The sequence below is a fragment of the Mercenaria mercenaria genome, chromosome 14, assembly GCF_021730395.1.
Source record: "Mercenaria mercenaria strain notata chromosome 14, MADL_Memer_1, whole genome shotgun sequence".
Lineage (NCBI taxonomy): Eukaryota > Metazoa > Mollusca > Bivalvia > Venerida > Veneridae > Mercenaria > Mercenaria mercenaria.
This window is the reverse complement of record NC_069374.1, coordinates 4,052,960-4,072,992: the sequence shown is the minus strand read 5'-3', so window position 1 is coordinate 4,072,992 and position 20,033 is coordinate 4,052,960. Positions and strand designations below refer to the sequence as shown.

General features: G+C 35.1%; 1 protein-coding gene across 6 annotated transcripts in view; it reads right to left on the bottom strand.

Moving 5' to 3' along the window:
• LOC123526336 (arginine-glutamic acid dipeptide repeats protein-like) overlaps positions 1-20,033 on the bottom strand; it is a 150,214-nt gene that overhangs the window by 35,174 nt on the left and 95,007 nt on the right. For all 6 annotated transcript variants that reach the window (XM_045305450.2, XM_045305452.2, XM_045305451.2 and 3 more), the window contains 4 exons: positions 12,050-12,185; positions 6,298-6,387; positions 3,423-3,610; positions 2,429-2,593 (listed from right to left, as the gene is read on the bottom strand). In XM_045305450.2, coding sequence (XP_045161385.2) covers positions 2,429-2,593; positions 3,423-3,610; positions 6,298-6,387; positions 12,050-12,185 — 579 coding nt within the window. The remainder of the gene's footprint in view (positions 1-2,428; positions 2,594-3,422; positions 3,611-6,297; positions 6,388-12,049; positions 12,186-20,033) is intronic.

Below are 20,033 nucleotides of genomic sequence, written 5' to 3'. Positions count from 1 at the left end.
TTCAATGACAACTTATAAACAATTCAATGACAATTGTCACAATAATTCTTTTCCTTATTTCAAGCTAAGTGGGCACAAATTTGAGCGACAGTCATAAAATTTTTTATCAACCTTGCAGATACAAAAATTTAACTATCAACCCTCAATTTGAGAATTTAATGCATAAACAAGAGCTGTCCATAAGACAGCGCGCTCGACTTTTCTCAGTTCTTGACTCTGAATTTGAGCTTTGCCAGTAAAAAAAAAATCCAAGTTAAAAAAGGGCATAACTCTGTTAAAATTCAAATCAGAGTTATGAGAACTGTGTCTCCTGGTGTAGACTTTGATAGTAAATAACTATTCGAGTTTCAAGTCAAAAGCTTTAATAGTAACAGAGATACTTGACTTTATCAAAAATTTTAAGAAAAAAATCTAAGTTAAAAGGGGCATAATTCTGTCAAAATTCAAATCAGAGTTGTGGGGATTGTTTCTCCTGGTGTAGACTATGATGGTAAATAAGTATTTTAAGTTTCAAGTCAATAGCTTTGATAGTAACAGAGATATTTGACTTTATCAAAAACTTTAACCAAAAATTCTAAGTTAAAAGGGGCATAATTCTGTCAAAATTCAAATCAGAGTTATGGGGATTGTTTCTCCTGCTGTAGACTTTGATAGTAAATTACTATTTTAAGTTTCAAGTCAATAGCTTTGATAGTAACAGAGATATTTGACTTTATCAAAACTTTAACCAAAAATTCTAAGTTAAAAAGGGGCATAATTCTGTCAAAATTCAAATCAGAGTTATGGGGATTGTTTCTTCTGCTGTAGACTTTGATAGTAAATAAGTGTTTCAAGTTTCAAGTCAACAGCTTTGATAGTAACAGAGATATTTGACTTTATCAAAAACTTTAACCAAAATTTCTAAGTTAAAAAGGGGCATAATTCTGTCAAAATTCAAATCAGAGTTATGGGGATTGTTTCTCCTGCTGTAGACTTTGATAGTAAATTACTATTTTAAGTTTCAAGTCAATAGCTTTGATAGTAACAGAGATATTTGACTTTATCAAAACTTTAACCAAAAATTCTAAGTTAAAAAGGGGCATAATTCTGTCAAAATTCAAATCAGAGTTATGGGGATTGTTTCTTCTGCTGTAGACTTTGATAGTAAATAAGTGTTTCAAGTTTCAAGTCAACAGCTTTGATAGTAACAGAGATATTTGACTTTATCAAAAACTTTAACCAAAATTTCTAAGTTAAAAAGGGGCATAATTCTGTCAAAATTCAAATCAGAGTTATGGGGATTGTTTCTCCTGCTGTAGACTTTGATAGTTTATAACTATTTCGAGTTTCAAGTCAATAGCTTTGATTGTAACAGAGATATTTGACTTTTATAAAAAACTTTAACCAAAAATTCTAAGTTAAAAAGGGGCATAATTCTGTCAAAATTCAATCAGAGTTATGGGGATTGTTTCTCCTGGTGAAGACTTTGATAGTAAATAAGTATTTTAAGTTTCAAGTCAATAGCTTTGATAGTAACAGAGATATTTGACTATCAAAAACTTTAACCAACGGCGACTCGGACGCGGACGCTGAAGTGAGTGCAATAGCTCTTCATTTTCTTCGAAAAGTCGAGCTAAAAACTAGAGATGCTTTTGAGAAAAGAGCATGTCTCCCACAACTGCCTAATCATCTAAATAGCAAGTCAGTCTTTAAATACTGTTTACTTAAAACGTACCCTATACTACTTATTTCGCATGCACTTTCGTGAAGGCAAAATGTACCCTATACTACTAATTAGTAGTATAGGGTACGTTTTGCATGCAGGAAAGCGCATGCGAAATGAGGATTTTTCGGTAATTCAAGGGCTATAATTCCAAAGTGCCTGTGCCGATTTGGCTACTTAGTGAACTTTGCTGAGGTCTTATGGTCAGACACATTTTATTCAAGTTTGGTGAAGATAGGGTGAGAAATGTTACTTAGAGTGCGGACAAGCTTTGTGACAGACAGACAGACAGGTGTAAATCAATATGTCTCCCACACCACTGTGAAGCCCCAAAGTCTACCTGACCTACTAAACCTGACTCCAATACCCGTTCCCAAACCAGATAAATTTAGTGTAACATACAGTTTTGGTAATATTGAAGCAGCAGGTCAGAAACCCACTGCTCTTGCATTCTATACCTGCACTAACATACTGGCAGCAACAAACTGACAAAATTTCGAAGTAAATCAACAGACCGGCAGAATTCCTAAAGAAAACTCTAAAATGCATCCGCCTTTAACTACCCATGATTTTCACTTATTCATGCACATAAAGCTTTTTTCCATTCGAGTTTTTGTTACAAAAATGAATAAAATGCTGAGGAAGTTGACAAAGAATGTTGCATCCACAATGACCTATAAGTTGTAAAACCCCCTAAAAAAACACATTACAAGCTTTACATCTTACCCTTCGTTTCTTTTTCTCTCTATCTGTGCTGCAGTTACTTGATGTACTGAGTGCTGAGGGTGATGATGGGACAAGGGATTTCTTTGAATCACTAGTTGGACTGTCTAAATTATCTAGACTGCTTACACTATTTGTTCCTTTCTTCTTATTTTCTTTAGAATCAGTCTGTGAAAAAGGGTTCAAGAACATTTTAACAGAAAATATTTGTAAATCAGTCTGTGAAATCATGATAAAAGAATTTGAATAGAAAATATTTGTAATCAGTCTGGTAAATTTGTTTGTTTGTATGATTTGGGTTTAACGCCGTTTTTCAACAGTATTTCAGTCATATAACGGCGGGCAGTTAACCTAACCAGTGTTCCTGTATTCTGTATCAGTACAAACCTGTTCTCCGCATGTAACTGCCAACTTCCCCACATGTATCAGAGGTGGAGGACTAATGATTTCAGACACAATGTCGTTTATCAAATAATCACGGAGAACATATGCCCGCCCGAGGATCGAACTCGCGACCCCGCGATCCGTAGACCAACGCTCTACCTACTGAGCTAAGCGGGCGGGTCAGTCTGGTAAAGGATATTTTGATAAAACTAGTTTAAACACATCTAACAGAAAACCTTTGGAATCAATCTGTGAAAATTTTTTTTAGAACTATTAACTTTTTTATTAATAAATTTGTAAGATGGGTTACTATATTTCAACAGAAACAATGAAGCTTATGGTGTAAATGTCTATTCAACAGAATTGTTTCTCAGTATGATGTAGACGTCATTTTTTTTCTAGTGTATTGTAAACAATTATAAACATATTATGAAAATATCTACTTTTATTAATACCCTTAAAGGACTTCAACAGTATTGGAAGTGTAGGAATCTGCATTCATACACTTTAATCAGTGAATGACACAAGTTTCAGAAGGGTTTAAAGGCAGCCACTATATAAGAAAGCAAACACTTCCAATATTATAAGCACTAAACACTAAATCAAAGCTTACGGAATTCCTGTTTTGCCGAGTCAGCATATTGTGTGTTCCGTTTATGTCCCCATCTCGGACAGGCTGGAAATATGGAGAATCTCCGGGACTGTTTACAGGTCGGTCTACACCGTATTTCTTGAAGAAAATGCGACATTTTGTACAAAGACGAGGATTAGGCTTTCCAGCATTACTCCAATCCTTAGAGACTGTAAATACAAGACATCAAGAATGTATAATAGTAAATATCTAAACATTCTTCTAAATTCTATTAAAGGGGCATAACCCCTAGATGTACAATATTAAAATTTTCAAACTTATAGCAACATCTTTAAACTTTTATTACAGGTATTATTTCAGTGTTATTTAAAACTGTTATACTACTATTTTACACTATTTTTTTACTGTGTGACTAAAATGCTTGTCAGTTTTTCCTTCAGACAACCAGAGAGATTTGATAGACAAAAAGTATCCACTTAATGGAAATACTTCTTGTCAAAAAAATGAAGCATCAATGTAAAAACATATCCCTATAAAATAATGAGCTACTCCCACTCCTAACCAAACAAGACAGTGAAGACAATACAAAAGCTTTCATGATCAAAGTAGGGGGAAAATATCTATTTTAACCTGTGGCCTGATAATACCATTTTGAAAGCAAAACATAGAATTGAAGGCCAAGGGGGTTTCCAACTTGTTTATACACAAATTTCATGTAGAATTTGATCAATATTGATTACCAAATTAATGGACTATTTCTTTAGTACCAGCGTATGAATGCACGTTATACAAACTGAGACAAATGTCAAACAATTCTTCCCCGCTAACCCGTAATCATTTTGCCGAGGCCTGTTATAACCCAGCTTCTATCCATAACAGTAAATAATTACACAGTCTTTCCATTTTTCCCTAGCTATTGTTACATTAAATACAACAATATATGTTCCCTGTACGTACACATCAACCAAACGGGAAGAAGAAAACAGCTTTATCTATTGTAATGTTCACCAAGAATGACAGGAAATCTATAACCTTCACTAAAATTGCGTTTTCGTCTCAAAATTCGAGATATTTTCGTATACAATTCGGAAATATCAATGACAAAAGGCTGTCAGGTCCTTCTCAACAATCGGAGAGAAGCCCTCAGAACTTTACATGATGATTTGCAACTGACTTGTAACCGACAAATGGTTTAAACTGTCAAAACCAGACTGGTGTTATGGATTTTCTTTCTGTATTCAAACAGACTGGTTAAATAACTTATTCTTATTGAGGAAAAAGAAATATCTGCAGGATTGGAAGAGACAAGTAGAGTAATTGTAGCAGACAGAATATATCCTGCATTTCCGAGACTATTACCTTTTTGAAATGGAACAAACATGACAAAATTATCATAGCATGAATCTCACCAGCATAATTTTCAATTTTTGTAAAAACAGTCATAATTTGCTTCACAATTTTTTTTTAGCAGTCTATTTTGTCCCCATTTTTCCTGAAAACCTGTTCTGATGAACTGATTCCTTCTTGGCTAAGAAACTCGCAAATAAGCAGAGTGAAAAGATGTCGGCAGTACAATTGAGAAGCATTCAAAGTTCATGCTTGATTAGACATTCTGTATAGAACAGTGTTTAGTGAGCTCCCATTTCAAATATTGGGGAATTAGGCAGGGATTACGTTCAGCGAAGCGGAAAATTCAGCGTAAGAGGATGAGAATGTCGGACATTATTTTCTCACTATCGGTAAATTGGATTTCCACAAGGCAATCTAAATATGTAAAGCCGCGCCACATCATCAAAATAGCCATTTGGCTAACGGAACACTCAACACATTAACGCTGTGGAGAAATAAAGCTCTGCGCATCATATTCAACAAATAAATACAGAGAAGAAAACCGTCTGGTATTTAATAGAGGTCACAAAGAATGATGCTTGAGGTCTTTCTCTTACGATATTACATTCAATCATTGGACAAAAAAAGGACTGGACTCTATTTTGTGAGGCAGAAGAAAATTTCAAATTTGTTGAAGTGTATCTATGACTATTCAATAATTTTACATCAAGAGTGTATACATATATAAATAATTCATTACCTATTTCATTTTCCATTACATGTTACTTACTATGTTCTTTGTAAATTCACAGGGGGGACACCTGTGCTTTCAAACATATATTTGTCCTATACCGACATAATTTTTATTTGCAATTGATCAATAGTAACTTTGAGAAAATTCAGTACAGAACATGTTTAAATCTAATTTCCAAAGATTAATTTAAAGAAAATGGAAAAATGAACAAAATGAAAATTGATTTCAAAAGAGTATGAGCACATACAAAAAGCAAGAAAGTCTATTCAATAAAGACCTACATTTTAGCATTTTAGTTTTTGCTGCTAAATTTTTTATATCTTTCATCGTGAACTTCAATGTGTCAGGCCAATTTAAACTGATCTTTATGTTATCATTCCAAACATACAGTTTTAGTTTTTGTCAAATATCCGGTTTTAAGTCACACCAACATAGTTTAGGCCACATAATGACTTTTCAGCTTTTAAATAGAGGTGGTTAATCCCAGGTCCCCTCTTAACATGATATCAGGCATCAAATCCCAGCATGCACTGCAAAGATTTGTGCCAAACACAAACAACTGTTGTCACTGGAGTTTATACAGGAAGACTGACCATGACTGTGAGCCAGCCAACTAAGACTCTGACTAGCATGCAACATGGTTCTTGCCTAGGACACATTTTATTATGATAATCACTTATGGCAAGCTATTTCAAAATGTTCTTGACTGGAAATTATTTTCATACATACAAATGCACTCCTGTACAATGATACCACATCATTTTTTCTACCATTACAATGGCAGGGGGTGTAAAAAGTTGGTTTTATACTAACCAGTGACTAGACAGTTTTGGCACCTATATCCGGTCAGTCCATCGCTGTCCTCGGAATCATTCTCAGAATCACTGGCCGAACTAAGGTCCACTGGAAATATATAACATCATAACATTGCAAGTCTATGTCACAACACCAGCAACTAATGCCAAACCTAGATCCCTGTGTGTATGATATAACTGTCATAAAACTTTTCAAGAAAAACTTAAGTTTATATGAATATTTATCATTACTTACTATATATGCATGCATTTTATTTGAAAGCCTCAAGCATGTTGGCTCAGTCAACAGTTATCCTTTCTTGTGGAAAAGCAATGTTATGACCCAAAGAGTACTTAAACTCATGACCTCCATATTAAGGTGACGATACCCTCTTTACAAGCCCAATTAACCTCAGTAAACCCATTCTCTAACTAACGATACCCAGCCACGTATTGCGCAATCTTGTCATTTTGTTATTGGTGAAACAATTAAAGATCAACTGAGCTGAACAACTTTTAAAAGAAAGTGAAATGTTATGTACTAATCATGGCTTTTGTACCACACAAATCAACACAGTGAAGGTAATTTCATAATCAACAACTGCAAATGATATGACCTTTCAGCACATGGGAGTTTTTGTTTATGTGAAAGCCACCCACTGTCAACCTTTGAAATCCATCTATCAAACTGTTTTATTTTACCAGACAACTGGGTCTATCCTTTAAGATTTGTGCAGGCAATTTGTCAAAGGTTATCTATCACTTACACTAGTCTATAACACTGTAAAGATATCTCTTTACAGGTATTTAGTGCACAAAACATTCCTGTAACTCTTATGAAACCGGCTTTTCAAGAAAGTATAAAGGTGACCAGTTTCTCAGGTCGCTTTATACTTGTAGGCACACATTAATAGTCTGAAAATTTCCCAATAATCGTAGACAAGAGAACGACCTTAAAAGGAAATATACCGCTTTACACGCGGAGCTCTATGCGGCAATAATCCAGTAAATGTTTCCCCTAAGGATACTGCATTCTTTGTTTACAGGGCAAGTTTGATCTAAGTGCACCCTCGGGAACATTTTGTGGGGAAGAATAATTCCAAGATGTAAAGTAATGGCAGATGCACAGGGAAACAGTTAAGCAGACAATGTTAATGCAATCTACGGCAGCATTATCACAAACTTCTTTGTTACATGTAATGAAGGCTGAACGAAAAACAATTAAACTGTCTCAAGGTAACGGACCTGTAACAAACATCGCCAATTTTCGCTTTCCTCGTCCATATCAAGTGCTATATGCTCATTCGAGCTATATTATTGACCAACAAATGCCAAAAAGTTCACACAAGAATGATTAATCGGATGGAAATTTGAAGTTGTCGTTACAGATCCACTAACTTTAGTGCATGAAGAGCATATGCCAGAATTCTGTGCCAGTATTAACTTTTGTTTCAAAACTAAATACATCCAACATCCACACAGTATACTCTGGTGGAGGGAAAATATCTGTATTTAAAATCGTTTTAGAGAAAACTTTGCATATTTTCCGACATACTAGACAAACCTGGAAAAACGGTCGAAATTAAGTTAACAGAACAAGGATGACATAACTGTAAAACAGCGAGAAGTTTGATTTCGTATTCATGTGCAGCCTGTCAGACATATTTTTTCTCGCTGCTGGAAGAAAGCAAAATTGTAAATCTGATTTAATGGAAAAGTGTAACATCTTGGGTAATTGAAACACCATAAAATTGCATTAAATAAAATGATTTCAGATTCTAGTTTACCCTATCTCTTAGATGAAATGGATGTTTCTTTGCATTTATCCTTTTTGTTACATTTCACAGCTGACGCAGAAAACTGTCATAAAAGATACAGCATTGAATTTTGAATTAACATAACCTAGCAAATTCACTGTGCTAACACCAAGTCTCAAATTTGTTTAAGCACAGTTTCACGACTTACACAAACAGTCTATTAACCTCTGCCCTACTAAATTTCTAAAATGGACTGAACCATCATTCAATTCGGGCAATACTACTTATTATTTGAAGGGGTGTTCACTGAAAAAAGCAAACAGTGCAGACCATGATCAGACTGCACAAATGTGCAGACTGATCTTGGTCTGCACTGGTCGCAAAAGCAAAATCACTCGCGGTAAGCAGGCTAAAGGTGAAGAAATAAAATGTCTGCCTCTGTTACCAAGGTATATCATTCAGCAGAAGTTATACAGCAAGCCTTTTCCCCCAATAATTTTGGAAATGACACAACATACGTGGAATTGAAAACATTGCATCCTGGGATGTCTGATTAATTTAAATATAAGTAATTTTTTACAGCTGTCTGCATCCTTTATTTTTTTCTTTGTTTTGTCTGAATTGTTCAATGGCATTTCATTATTGTCTTGTTTCAGTAGAAATTTTTTTGCTTCCCTGATCTAAACAAATAAACCACATGTTCATATATGGACATACTCAAGTCACTATTCCGGAACAGAATTACATTATATTGAGCCTTTTACTGATACGTACTTTTAGTTATTATTCTAAACAGCATTTAACTTCGGCAAAGTACACGACAAGTTTATATGTGACGTCACTAGCTTAAAATATCCTTTATAAAACCCTGGACATAAACAAAGAAACAACTAGCAGTAATCATTTGGTACTGTTTTTAGAAAAAGTACACTTTTCTTCATTAAAAATACTTTCCATACTAATGGAATTGAATTCACAGGGAAAAAAACGCTGTATGTACTTTATTTATTTCTTTTAATGTACTACTCTTCCAAACAAGAGGGTCATGATGACCCTGGATCGCTCACCAGAGTAATATGTTTCAAATGTCAAACTGATGATTTTCAGAAATTTTTTGGAAAATTTTCCAATGTACAATCAAGTAACCCCTGGGGCGGGGCCAATTTTACCCCGGGGGTCATGATTTGAATAAAGTTTGTAGAAGTCGACTAGGCAATATTACACATCGAATATCTAAGATCTAGGCCTTCTGGTTTATTTTAAGCAAATTTATGAAGATTTCCCAATGTACAATAAAGTAAACCCTGGGGCTGGGTCAATTTGACCCTGGGGGGTCAAGATTTGAACAAATTTTGTAGAGGTCCACTAGGCAATGCTACATGTCGAATATCTAAGCTCTAGGCCTTCTGGTTTATTTTTAGAAAATATTGAAGATTTTGTTATGTACAATCAAGTAACCCCATGGGGCGGGGCCAATTTGACCCTGGGGGTCATGATTTGAAGAAATTTTGTAGAGGTCCACTAGGCAATGCTACATGTCAAATATCTAAGACCTAGGCCTTTTGGTTTATTTTTAGAAATTTTTTGAAGATTTTCCTATGTAAAATCAAGTGACCCCTGGGGCGGGGTCAATTTTGACCCTGGGGTCATGATTTGAATAAATGTTGTAGAGGTCCACTAGGCAATGCTACATGTGAAATATCTAAGCTCTAGGCCTTCTGGTTTATTTTAAGAAAATTTTTGAAGATTTTCATATGTAAAATCAAGCGACCCCTAGGGCGGGGTCAATTTTGACCCCGGGGGTCATGATTTGAACAACTTTAGTAGAGGTCCACTAGGCAATGCTACATGTCAAATATCTAAGCTCTTGGGCTTCTGCTTTTTGAGAAGAAGATTTTTTAAGGTTTTCCTATGTAAAATCAAGTGACCCCTGGGCGGGGTCAATTTTGACCCCGGGGGTCTGATCTGAACAAATTTTGTAGAGGTCCACTAGGCAATGCTACATGTGAAATATCTAAGACCTAGGCCTTCTGCTTTATTTTTAGAAATTTTTTGAAGATTTTCCTATGTAAAATCAAGTGACCCCTGGGGCGGGGTCAATTTTGACCCCGGGGTCATGATTTGAACAACTTTAGTAGAGGTCCATTAGGCAATGCTACATGTCAAATATCTAAGGTCTAGGGCTTCTGGTTTTCGAGAAGAAGATTTTTTAAGATTTTTCTATGTAAAATCAAGTGACCCCTGGGGCGGGGTCAATTTTGACCCCGGGGTCATGATTTGAACAAACTTGGTAGAGGTCCACTAGGCAATGCTTCACACCAAATATCTAAGCTCTAGGGCTTCTGGTTTTTGAGAAGAAGATTTTTAAAGTTTTTCCTTTCGGTTGCCATGGCAACCAGAGTTCTGCATGGAATTCAATTCTTTGAACAATTTTTAGAGAAGACCATCCAAGGAACATCCCTGTGAAGTTTCATCAAAATTGGCCTGTTGGTTTAGGAGGAGATGTTGTTTAAAGGAAAGTGTGGACGGACGGACGGACAACGGACGGACGGACGGACGGACGCCGGACGGTGAGCGATCACAATAGCTCACCCTGAGCACTTTGTGCTCTGGTGAGCTAAAAAGGAAACAGAAAAAAAATAAAAGGAAATTGCAGGGCGTTTTATGACTTATTCGTACCACCTATTAATACATTAGTACATTATGCGTAACGAATGCCTTTGAACTAATTTCTATGATTCTCTACGGATATTATTATCTCGCTTAAAGAGAAACGTTTCATCATGTCTGCACTGCAGTATCTGTATTACAAATAGGAAAAACATCAGCAAATATTCATCCCCATCAATAATGCATATGCTAGAGGCAGTAGATCTATCGTTGCTTTTTCTTTTTCCCTCTATGATAAAGCCATCAGTCTACCGTAACAGCCTGTCAATTTCTTTCATTGATTTTTGTTTGACTTTGAAAATCAACCATCTTTCATCTTAATGTCAGCTTTTGAAGTATTTCCTCCATGAATTACACAGTGATATTTAAAGAACAAATACTTTATTTAACATATACATATTTTGGCATGCAGTACTGAGAGGCGGGCACGTTTGCTTTTTACTGTTTGGATGCAATATGGTCATACTCAGAGATTGATCGAGAAGACATGGAACTAGTTAGTATACAGTTACATTCGAACACTGTACCAAAACATACGATTGTAGCAAAAAAAAATAGCTTTATACATATCTTGCACGTTAATTTTTTTAGAAATGATCATTAATTTCTAAATTAAATTGTTCGAGGTAATTTCTGATGATGATAAACAAAACAAATATGTAAACGATGCCCCTGAAGATAAGTACAAAAACCCTGGGGAAATTAATGCTATTGCAAATTAAACTGATTCTAAAGAACTTTAATATTTCAAAGTCAAAGCTAAAATCTTATGACTCATGGAAACTACAATTAATTCATTCTGCTAACTGTGGTAGGTAACTTTCTTATATTTATGATATTTAAAAACTAAATGAAACAAGTTCAACTTAAACACACCTTATGGTTGCCACTGCAAACAGTGTACCCTCATCCCATATTTTAAAGCAGCCTCAGAGCCAAGCAAGGGAGCTACAAGTAGCATTTTTCATGTGTTTACTAGGATACAGCCAGGGAGCCTGAGGATGCACTTCCACTAGGGCTACCGTTCTTACTAGTGAGACAGACTTGCAATTACCAAGAGAAGTTATATCACTTCACATTCATCTTAAGTGTCGAAGGATCAAGTCTTTCAATAATATCTAAGTACTCTCTCTTTCTGGGACCCAGATTTTGTGGATAACACATTCATGACCCCTAGTTGTGCTTGAGCCCAAGACCTATTCACTGCAAGGTCATCACCTTGAGCTTCTTTTGCTTTTTCTGACAGAATACATTTAACTTTCATTAGAACTTCGAAATATTCCATTCCTGTACTAATTTCCTTTTGATTCCATTCAAATAAAACTGACAACACAAGACACTTACAGAATTCGCTACTTGCCGGACGTTGTGATCTAGTAGTTGCACGTTTTACTCCGTGCCGTCGGTGACGTCGATGTGGTCTGTTGGCAGCAGCAGCTGGAGTCTTCTTCCAGAAGTAATAATACTCGACTAACTCACCCTGAAAATAGAAATATTTAGCGAATATAGATATCATATAGACTGCAGTGCTGGTATACTTATGACCAATATTGATATTTATTACAGAACTTACTATATAAACTGCCTGTCCATAGTGAAGTTATATGACCAGTTTATATCTAACACAGTTGATTGGCTAAAGTAAAAAAGCCATGTTATGCTTTGAGAAAATATGTGCCTTGCCCCCTACTACCACAAAACTTTCAACTCAAGCCTGTGCGTAATTTATATTATACTGTACTTATGTACTGCAAATCTGAAAAAGAATAAATAAGTGTTTAAACTAATCCAAAACGTCAGTAGATTCACACGCCCTATTCTACACCAACGTTCTCTTCTTATGCACTGCCTTCTGAGCTTAACACGCAGGCAACAAGGATGAGCAAAGATGTGCCTTAGGTACATCAATACTTGCATGTGTATTTATCATCGGTCACAGGTGCTATACAATTAAATGTCATAAATTGATCTATTTAATTTACACTACCAACTGTTTGATAGACTTTTATATTGCAATTTTATTTCCATTTCATTCCACTCGCTATTAAAGGCAAACTTTGAAGTTGTACACCCGTCATGGTATACGATAGCGAAAAATTAATGTAATTTCTTTATATATATATATGTGAAATGAGAATAATTCTGCAACCCAAGGCAAGTTGGCAGAAACAAGCATAACTGGGGAAATTTATTGTAATCATACAACAATTCCTAAAAAATATATCCCACATCCTGACTGTTAGCTTCACTTCAATTTCTAACATTAACTTAACAAAGAAAACAGTCTAACATTCCCTCACGTCAGTAGGTAGTCAGTTTATAATTTCCTTTGCGACCAGTGCAGACTAAGATCAGACTGCACATCCATGCAGGTTTATCATGGTCTGCACAGTTCACTATTCAGTCATTAAATCTGAACACTTTAGCAGGCTAAAAGGTTAACAATTAAAGATGATCTCCTGTGTATTACATTCAAAAATGAAAATGCACTGGGTAGTAATTGGAAAGAATATCTTCTTGAGATGGAAATAAGGTGTAACATTCTTGTTCATGTTTGCCAATCATTCTCTCACAGTCAAAACACTGGCGAGAAATCCAAAAGCTAACACATTTCTTGTTAGAGTCCCGCAGAGCGCACTTTTGTGCTCTCTAATCTAGTATTTGTAGCCTTCAGCAATGGGTACAAACAGTGAACAGAATAAAAATAACTAGTGTATAAATTATTCTGTTTCAAGTGTCTTGTCATTCATAGAATATGGATTTTAATGCAATATCTTTTTAGAAACGATCTATAGCACTGCAAAATTAACAATAATTTCAATATGATAATTGTGCCTTTTTATATCTGAAATATGAATTTAATGAGAAATAGGTAAATAACTATCAAAGACTCTCTGCAGATAATACAGGAAAAATTAGTTAATGAGACACAGCTTTGCAAATGTAAGGGAAATAACTCTAGAAAGACAACTAGATGTGAAAGAATATCTGCAGTGTTTTTATTATAATTAACCTGTGATAAAAGTCCATCTGTAAACAAGATCACTTTCTGGTTCTGGTCTTTTGGTATACAAAAAGTTTTGACTGTATCATATTACAGCAGTCATTTAAACTATATTTCCTTTATTAATACTGCAAGAAGACTTTTTCTTTTTTTTTTCTTCTTTAAAGTCTTGTATCTCTTTATTTCCTCCACTCCTAAACAAGGAAAGAACAGTAACTTAATTACAGGTTAAGACAGAAAAACAGGCAACGTTAATAGCTGTAGAAACCATTATAATGACACAACTCTTCATAATTAACGAGACTGTTGGCAATTAATTTCCATAAAATCTTGACAGCAAGTAAGGCCAGGGGAGAGAAAGAAACACAGAATTAAAAAAAAAGTATCAGAAATCTAGACTGCTTGTATAGAACAAGCAAGAGATGTTAATTAGGTAAAGGTGACTGCCCACACAGCCCCAAATGACCTTTACCTTGGAAATATCAACAGGACTTTTGTGTGCCACATAAAAGTTCCCATTATGCTTAACATCAGCACTAACTGTCAACTTGGGGAGGGGTGAATGATACTTTGAAGTTACTACAATCTGTTTTCAAAATTAAAATTTCTGACGCATCTTATTCCGGCAACAAGCTCCCTTCAAGATGAGGTTTCAGTACTAGTGACTCTAAGTTTGGCAATATAACTGAATAACTAAATTGATAAAATCAGACATAATGCAATTTCATTATTACTGATATGCAGTTATATGTCTAATATATCACAATTATGCCCTGCAACTGCTTCGTACCTGTAAATCACGATTTTTCTCAGCACACATCAAAAGCATTCAAAAAAATCCAACATTTCTTCTACGCAGACTTATCTATAAAAGCCTTTTAACAATCATCATATACTTCTTCATTATATGCCGTTTATGCCCTCTGCAAAACTCTTTTTATATCCAACCTCTAAGTTTCATAAGAAAGCCACCACATAAAAGTGTCGTAAAATTATAGTTATGATAAAAAATTAATGGTATATGACTGTATTATGGGTTTTGTACAGTTTGTGAACTATATATCAATGCATATATCATAGAAGCTGGGAGATAAACGGATCTCTATTCTACAGAAATAAGTAATTATTGGGATTTTTCAGCTTCTGTTCGCCATAACTATTCTCGTAAAAACAGAGGAAATCTTTTACAAGATAGCAGTTTGCTGTAAATTGAGGCGCTACGCACATATTACAAACTACCGAAAAAATGTTCCACTAGGGTGGCCATCACAAAAAGAGCATTTTAAAACATATTCGTAATGTACTGGGGTTTAACGGCTATTTTTTTTTTCTTCCAAAGCATATACTGCGAAATCAGTCTGCACAAAATCTGGTCTTTAAACATCTTTTCCTTGGTCATGAATTCATAGATGAAATTCACCCAGACTGATTTTAATCACATCGCAATGCATAGTCTATTTGTGTTGTATTCTGTTGTCTTTTACGGCTTATTCCCAACCAGAGGCTCCCTACACACTGCCAATACAATATCAATTTATTCACGAAATACTACTCATGATAACTAAGTTTGTAGACCAGTCAATGAATGGAATGCCTTTACTGGTCAATTTCAGGTATAATCTCAGAATCAACCAATAAGATGCTTAAGATTTTAGACTACTATGATGTTTACTCCTTCTTTTTTAACCTTTGACCCCCAGCCTGGTTTTTACAGAACAGAATATTCTTAAATGCATATCTGGAAAAAAAGTTACTTTACCTAATGATAATATCAACTCTACAGTTTTATCATTATTGCTACCAGGGATTATAGATCTGTATCTGAATGTACAAAAGAAGAAAACATGTTTGTAGCTGTCAATCACTCAAGTGCTAATTAGCCCGCACCTGTCTTAATATCATAAATATAGTCAGATAATTATTAATTATGATATTACATGGCCAGTTTTCTTGTACCTGTCACCTTTTCTAGCCAAACATAAAAATCCTCATACCATAGAAACAAAAAAATCCTGGGGAAAAAATCCTCAATCTTTTTATAGGTAATGTACTGAAATTCAAGAAAACATAACTTAAGAATGAAATAATAAATATCATGGAAAAAAATTTCCCCATCTAATTTGACGCTAACATTTGCAAAATGAACAATTTGTCTCATTTCTCAATGTTTTCATTTGATTAGGAAATTGCGAATTTTGTCTCAAGAAAAAGCAAGGCATTCAACTCTTTTAAGTAAGAGAGATATGTTTTATAGGTCTGGTCGAGTCACTTTGCCAAATGTCTGTATTCACCATGCAATTTATAAAGTCTATATCCTGTCCAAACCGGGAATTTATTTCCAATGTTCATGTAAGGTTGCTAACAGAATCTGCGTCTCAAGAATTGATCATGTGATGTTATTACATTGTAATTATAAGTTATAATAGAGCCAGCAAGAATGCTAAAAGACATCAATTTTAAAGAAGCATGCCTTGAGCTGTAGTAACATCAATCAATTATATACAGCAGAACCTGCCTTAGTGACTACCTGCATTAAGCAGCCACTTGTCTTGTACAGACAGACAGCTAACTTCCAAAATGTGTTTTTCTGTTCTTATTTTATAACTTTTTTAAGCAGCCAGCTACCTAAAGCAGCCAGACTGTCACTCCCTTTTGTTGTTTTGGGGTTTATCACTTTTGTTTTTCAACAGTACGTATATCAGTCAAGTAATGGCAGACAATTAACATAACCAGTATTCCTGGATTCTGCACCAGTACTAACCTGTTCTCTGAAAGCAACTTAACTCCCTGAATCACTTGAGACGAAAAGATCTGTACTGGATAGGGTTTGAAAAACATTACAGGACACTGAAGGTATGCAACATTTATAAAGGATAATCAAAGGCTGCCATAATGCCACTTTTGCATAATTATGGTTCTATGTTATATAGGAAACCTTTTTAGATTGAACATAATATTCAGAGAAACACTTGGACGTCCAAGGACAAGTGGTTAATTTCAGATTGCCCCTCGTCAGATTCTTGGTCCCTCTTAGTCTTGCTCATGTTGTCACTTTTTGAAGCGATCCAGCTGGTAATAGAAGGTCAGTCATTCTAATTAGCCTGGTGCCCGACCTTACTGGAAATAATGTCCACAGAGAAAACAGTATTCTTCCTTCACCACTGCATTGTGTCTCAAAACCAAGGAAAAGAAACATCTACATTTTACACTTTCTTCCTTCTAAAAAAACTTCTGCCAATGTATACTGAATATCAGTTCAACATGTAATAACTATCTCAAACTTAACATAAATATTACCGACATATCAATTAAAAATTACACAAGTAATAATTAACTCATGTGAATTATCGTGGAGCAAATCAGGCCATATTGCAATCATACACAATGTCTCTCTCCTTTAAACATTTTCCCTATTCTACCAAGGCCATTGTCATTTCCCCCGAATCCTATTTAATACCATACTAACTCCAGTATCATCTTACATGTCTAACATGGAATAGCACTTCTTAATCCATTTAGAGACCCGACATACCATGATACACGATCCTAGTTCCCTCGATTTTACACGAATTCTCAACAATCTGTTCAATGGATAAATCAAGAAATCAATGTTTTTATCTGAATAAAGTTCCCGATATGACCAAAAACAGAACACGCTATGGTTTCCCATCCCCGCAAGTAGAATAAATACAACATATGAGATCACTATCCGAGAGTAGGGGTTATCTAACTTTATCATCCTGCCAATACCCAACTAAGATCTAATACATACAGTACTTTGCCTTCTAAGCCTGAAAAATTGCCGGGATTTACTCCGATAATTGCTTTTCAAAATGATTGATTCTGCCTGTTTTTGATAAAACGATTGTGTTCTTTGTTTATGTACGGGATCCTATGAGAGCTGAAACTGAAGACTTTTCAATGTAAAACTGTTTATTTATGTTATGTTAGATATTTGCATTATATTAGGTAGCTGTAATGCAAGATAAACAAACCCTGTAAATTGTTTGCGTGTAACTACCAGGGAATTTTTCCAGTCAGAACCCGCTGCCTGTTAGGTATGTAAAATAAATGCTCGTTCTGACTAAATACATTTCATCGAAAAAAAATTCTAAAGCTCCTACACTGCACATGTTTTTCAACAATTCCACACCGTAAAAGCCATTTATTTTTCAGTGTATACACAGAGAACTAATTTTCTCCAACTTCCTAGCGATTTTTAATGCATTTACCCACTAAAATAGCAACCATAAGATAATTTACAATAATAACATCGTAAAAGTAATCCCACAGTTTATTGAAAAGATGCATTTTAAAATTTTATTACCATCATAAACAGAAACCATTAGTTAAAATAATAATGATCTAACAGGAAACCATTTGAGCCGTGCCATGAGAAAACCAACATAGTGGGTTTGCGACCAGCATGGATCCAGACCAGCCTGTGCATCTGCGCAGACTGGTCAGGATCCATGCTGTTCGCTAACAGTTTCTCTAATCCCAATAGGCTTTGAAAGCGAACAGCATGGATCCTGACCAGACTGCGCGGATGCGCAGGCAGGTCTGGATCCATGCTGGTCGCACACCCACTATGTTGGTTTTCTCATGGCACGGCTAATTTATGTTTTCTTTTATAGCTCTCATAATAACCATTCCAGTCAGTTTGCATACCCGCTATTTCAAAATTCACAATTTTTAAATCATTTGCATGAATAATTTTTTCGCCGAGCATTTACAGATTCATTACCTGTATCACATTAGCCGTAATTTTTATATTTTAAACTCAAAATACACTAAACTGCTATTCTATGCCGTATTTAATATTTTTAAAATCTTCAAACCTTCAAATTCAATACTTTTAGTTATTGACAAACTAATTTCACGCTGGCTTATTCATGACATCATTTCAATGTATGTCTGTGCTTTAAAAACTTATAAACTTATTTTCTTAATAATTTTTACTCTTTTACTATGTAAAAATGTTTGAATAAGTAAGTTATAAACTCGTTTTAAAATTCAAAACCCTGTTCTAGTTCAGTTCCAGCTTTCGTGGTGGAGGAAGTCCCCAGGATTCCCTCGAAGCATTGTTTCCTGCATGTGTGGTGCAGTCATCCACATCAGTAGTAGTTTGGTTGTTTTGATTAACGCAACTTTCAACTGTTAAAAATGTTAGCTATACAATAATGGTCAGCTTATCTTTCCAGTATTTTTGAATTCTTTAGCAATATTTAGAGGCAACATCCCCACATCAGCCAAATGTATAGACTAAACGGACCTCCTGTGAAACCCTCTGCTGCCAAACTGTAACACACACCTCACCAGGGGTTCAAACAAGCAACCACAAGATTGGTAAGTCTTCTGTATTCATTTCCTTACCAAGTGGCCTTTGCCAAAATGAACCGAAACAAAACAAAATTTACATCTTAACTACTTAATATAAGCTTTTGCAAAACAGCAGTTTTTCCTTTTTACCTAATTTCACGGTAATAGCTATTCAACACGAAATTTATATGACGTTATGTAAAAAATGAAATACTTTTTTCTTCACTGAGCTCTACCATAGCTATTAAATGCCACATTAATAATACAACTGCAATAACAAAAACCTTCTGAAATACGCTAATTATGGCTAATATTATCTGCTTGGTATAAAAATTTAGTATCTGCTACATGGGAAATTATAATGGAACTGGAAACTAAAATTGCCTTGAGAATTGCTGAAATCACACAACTGATTTCAGTGCAAAGGAAAAATTCACTCCCATTTTTAACGCTAGTATAAATACAGTCTCTAAATTTATGAAACTTCCAAGGATCCATCATGGTAGACAAGGGCAAGCAAGATTCGCATAACATCCGAAAGGCTAGCCTTTAAGAATGACTCCGACATGCACAAAATTAAAGTGGGAATTTTGAGTAATGTCATATAAACAATCTTTGGGTGTCCTTGAGCGTGTTGGATCCGAGATAGAATCGCCCTAATGACATGAACAAGACCCAAGAACATTGTTCTCGGGTCAAAATTTCACACCTACTCCTAATCGGGAGGACCTCAAACAATATGGCGGAATGAGAAGGTACAACTTCAATGTCAAAGAAACATCGTAGCGAAATAAACATATGATAAATTTATGACCAAATAAAATATTTGAATGAAAAAATTACATTGCTTTTGTAGAAATGTTGGTTTCCCCATTGGCAATGTAAACAAGCGCAGTAAACGATGTAAAACCCGATGTTAGAGCGTTTTTACTCAAGCTAGTAACGTGATCCGACTCAACCCAATTCCATCCGGGGAATAAATGCCCAAGGACGCCCTTCATA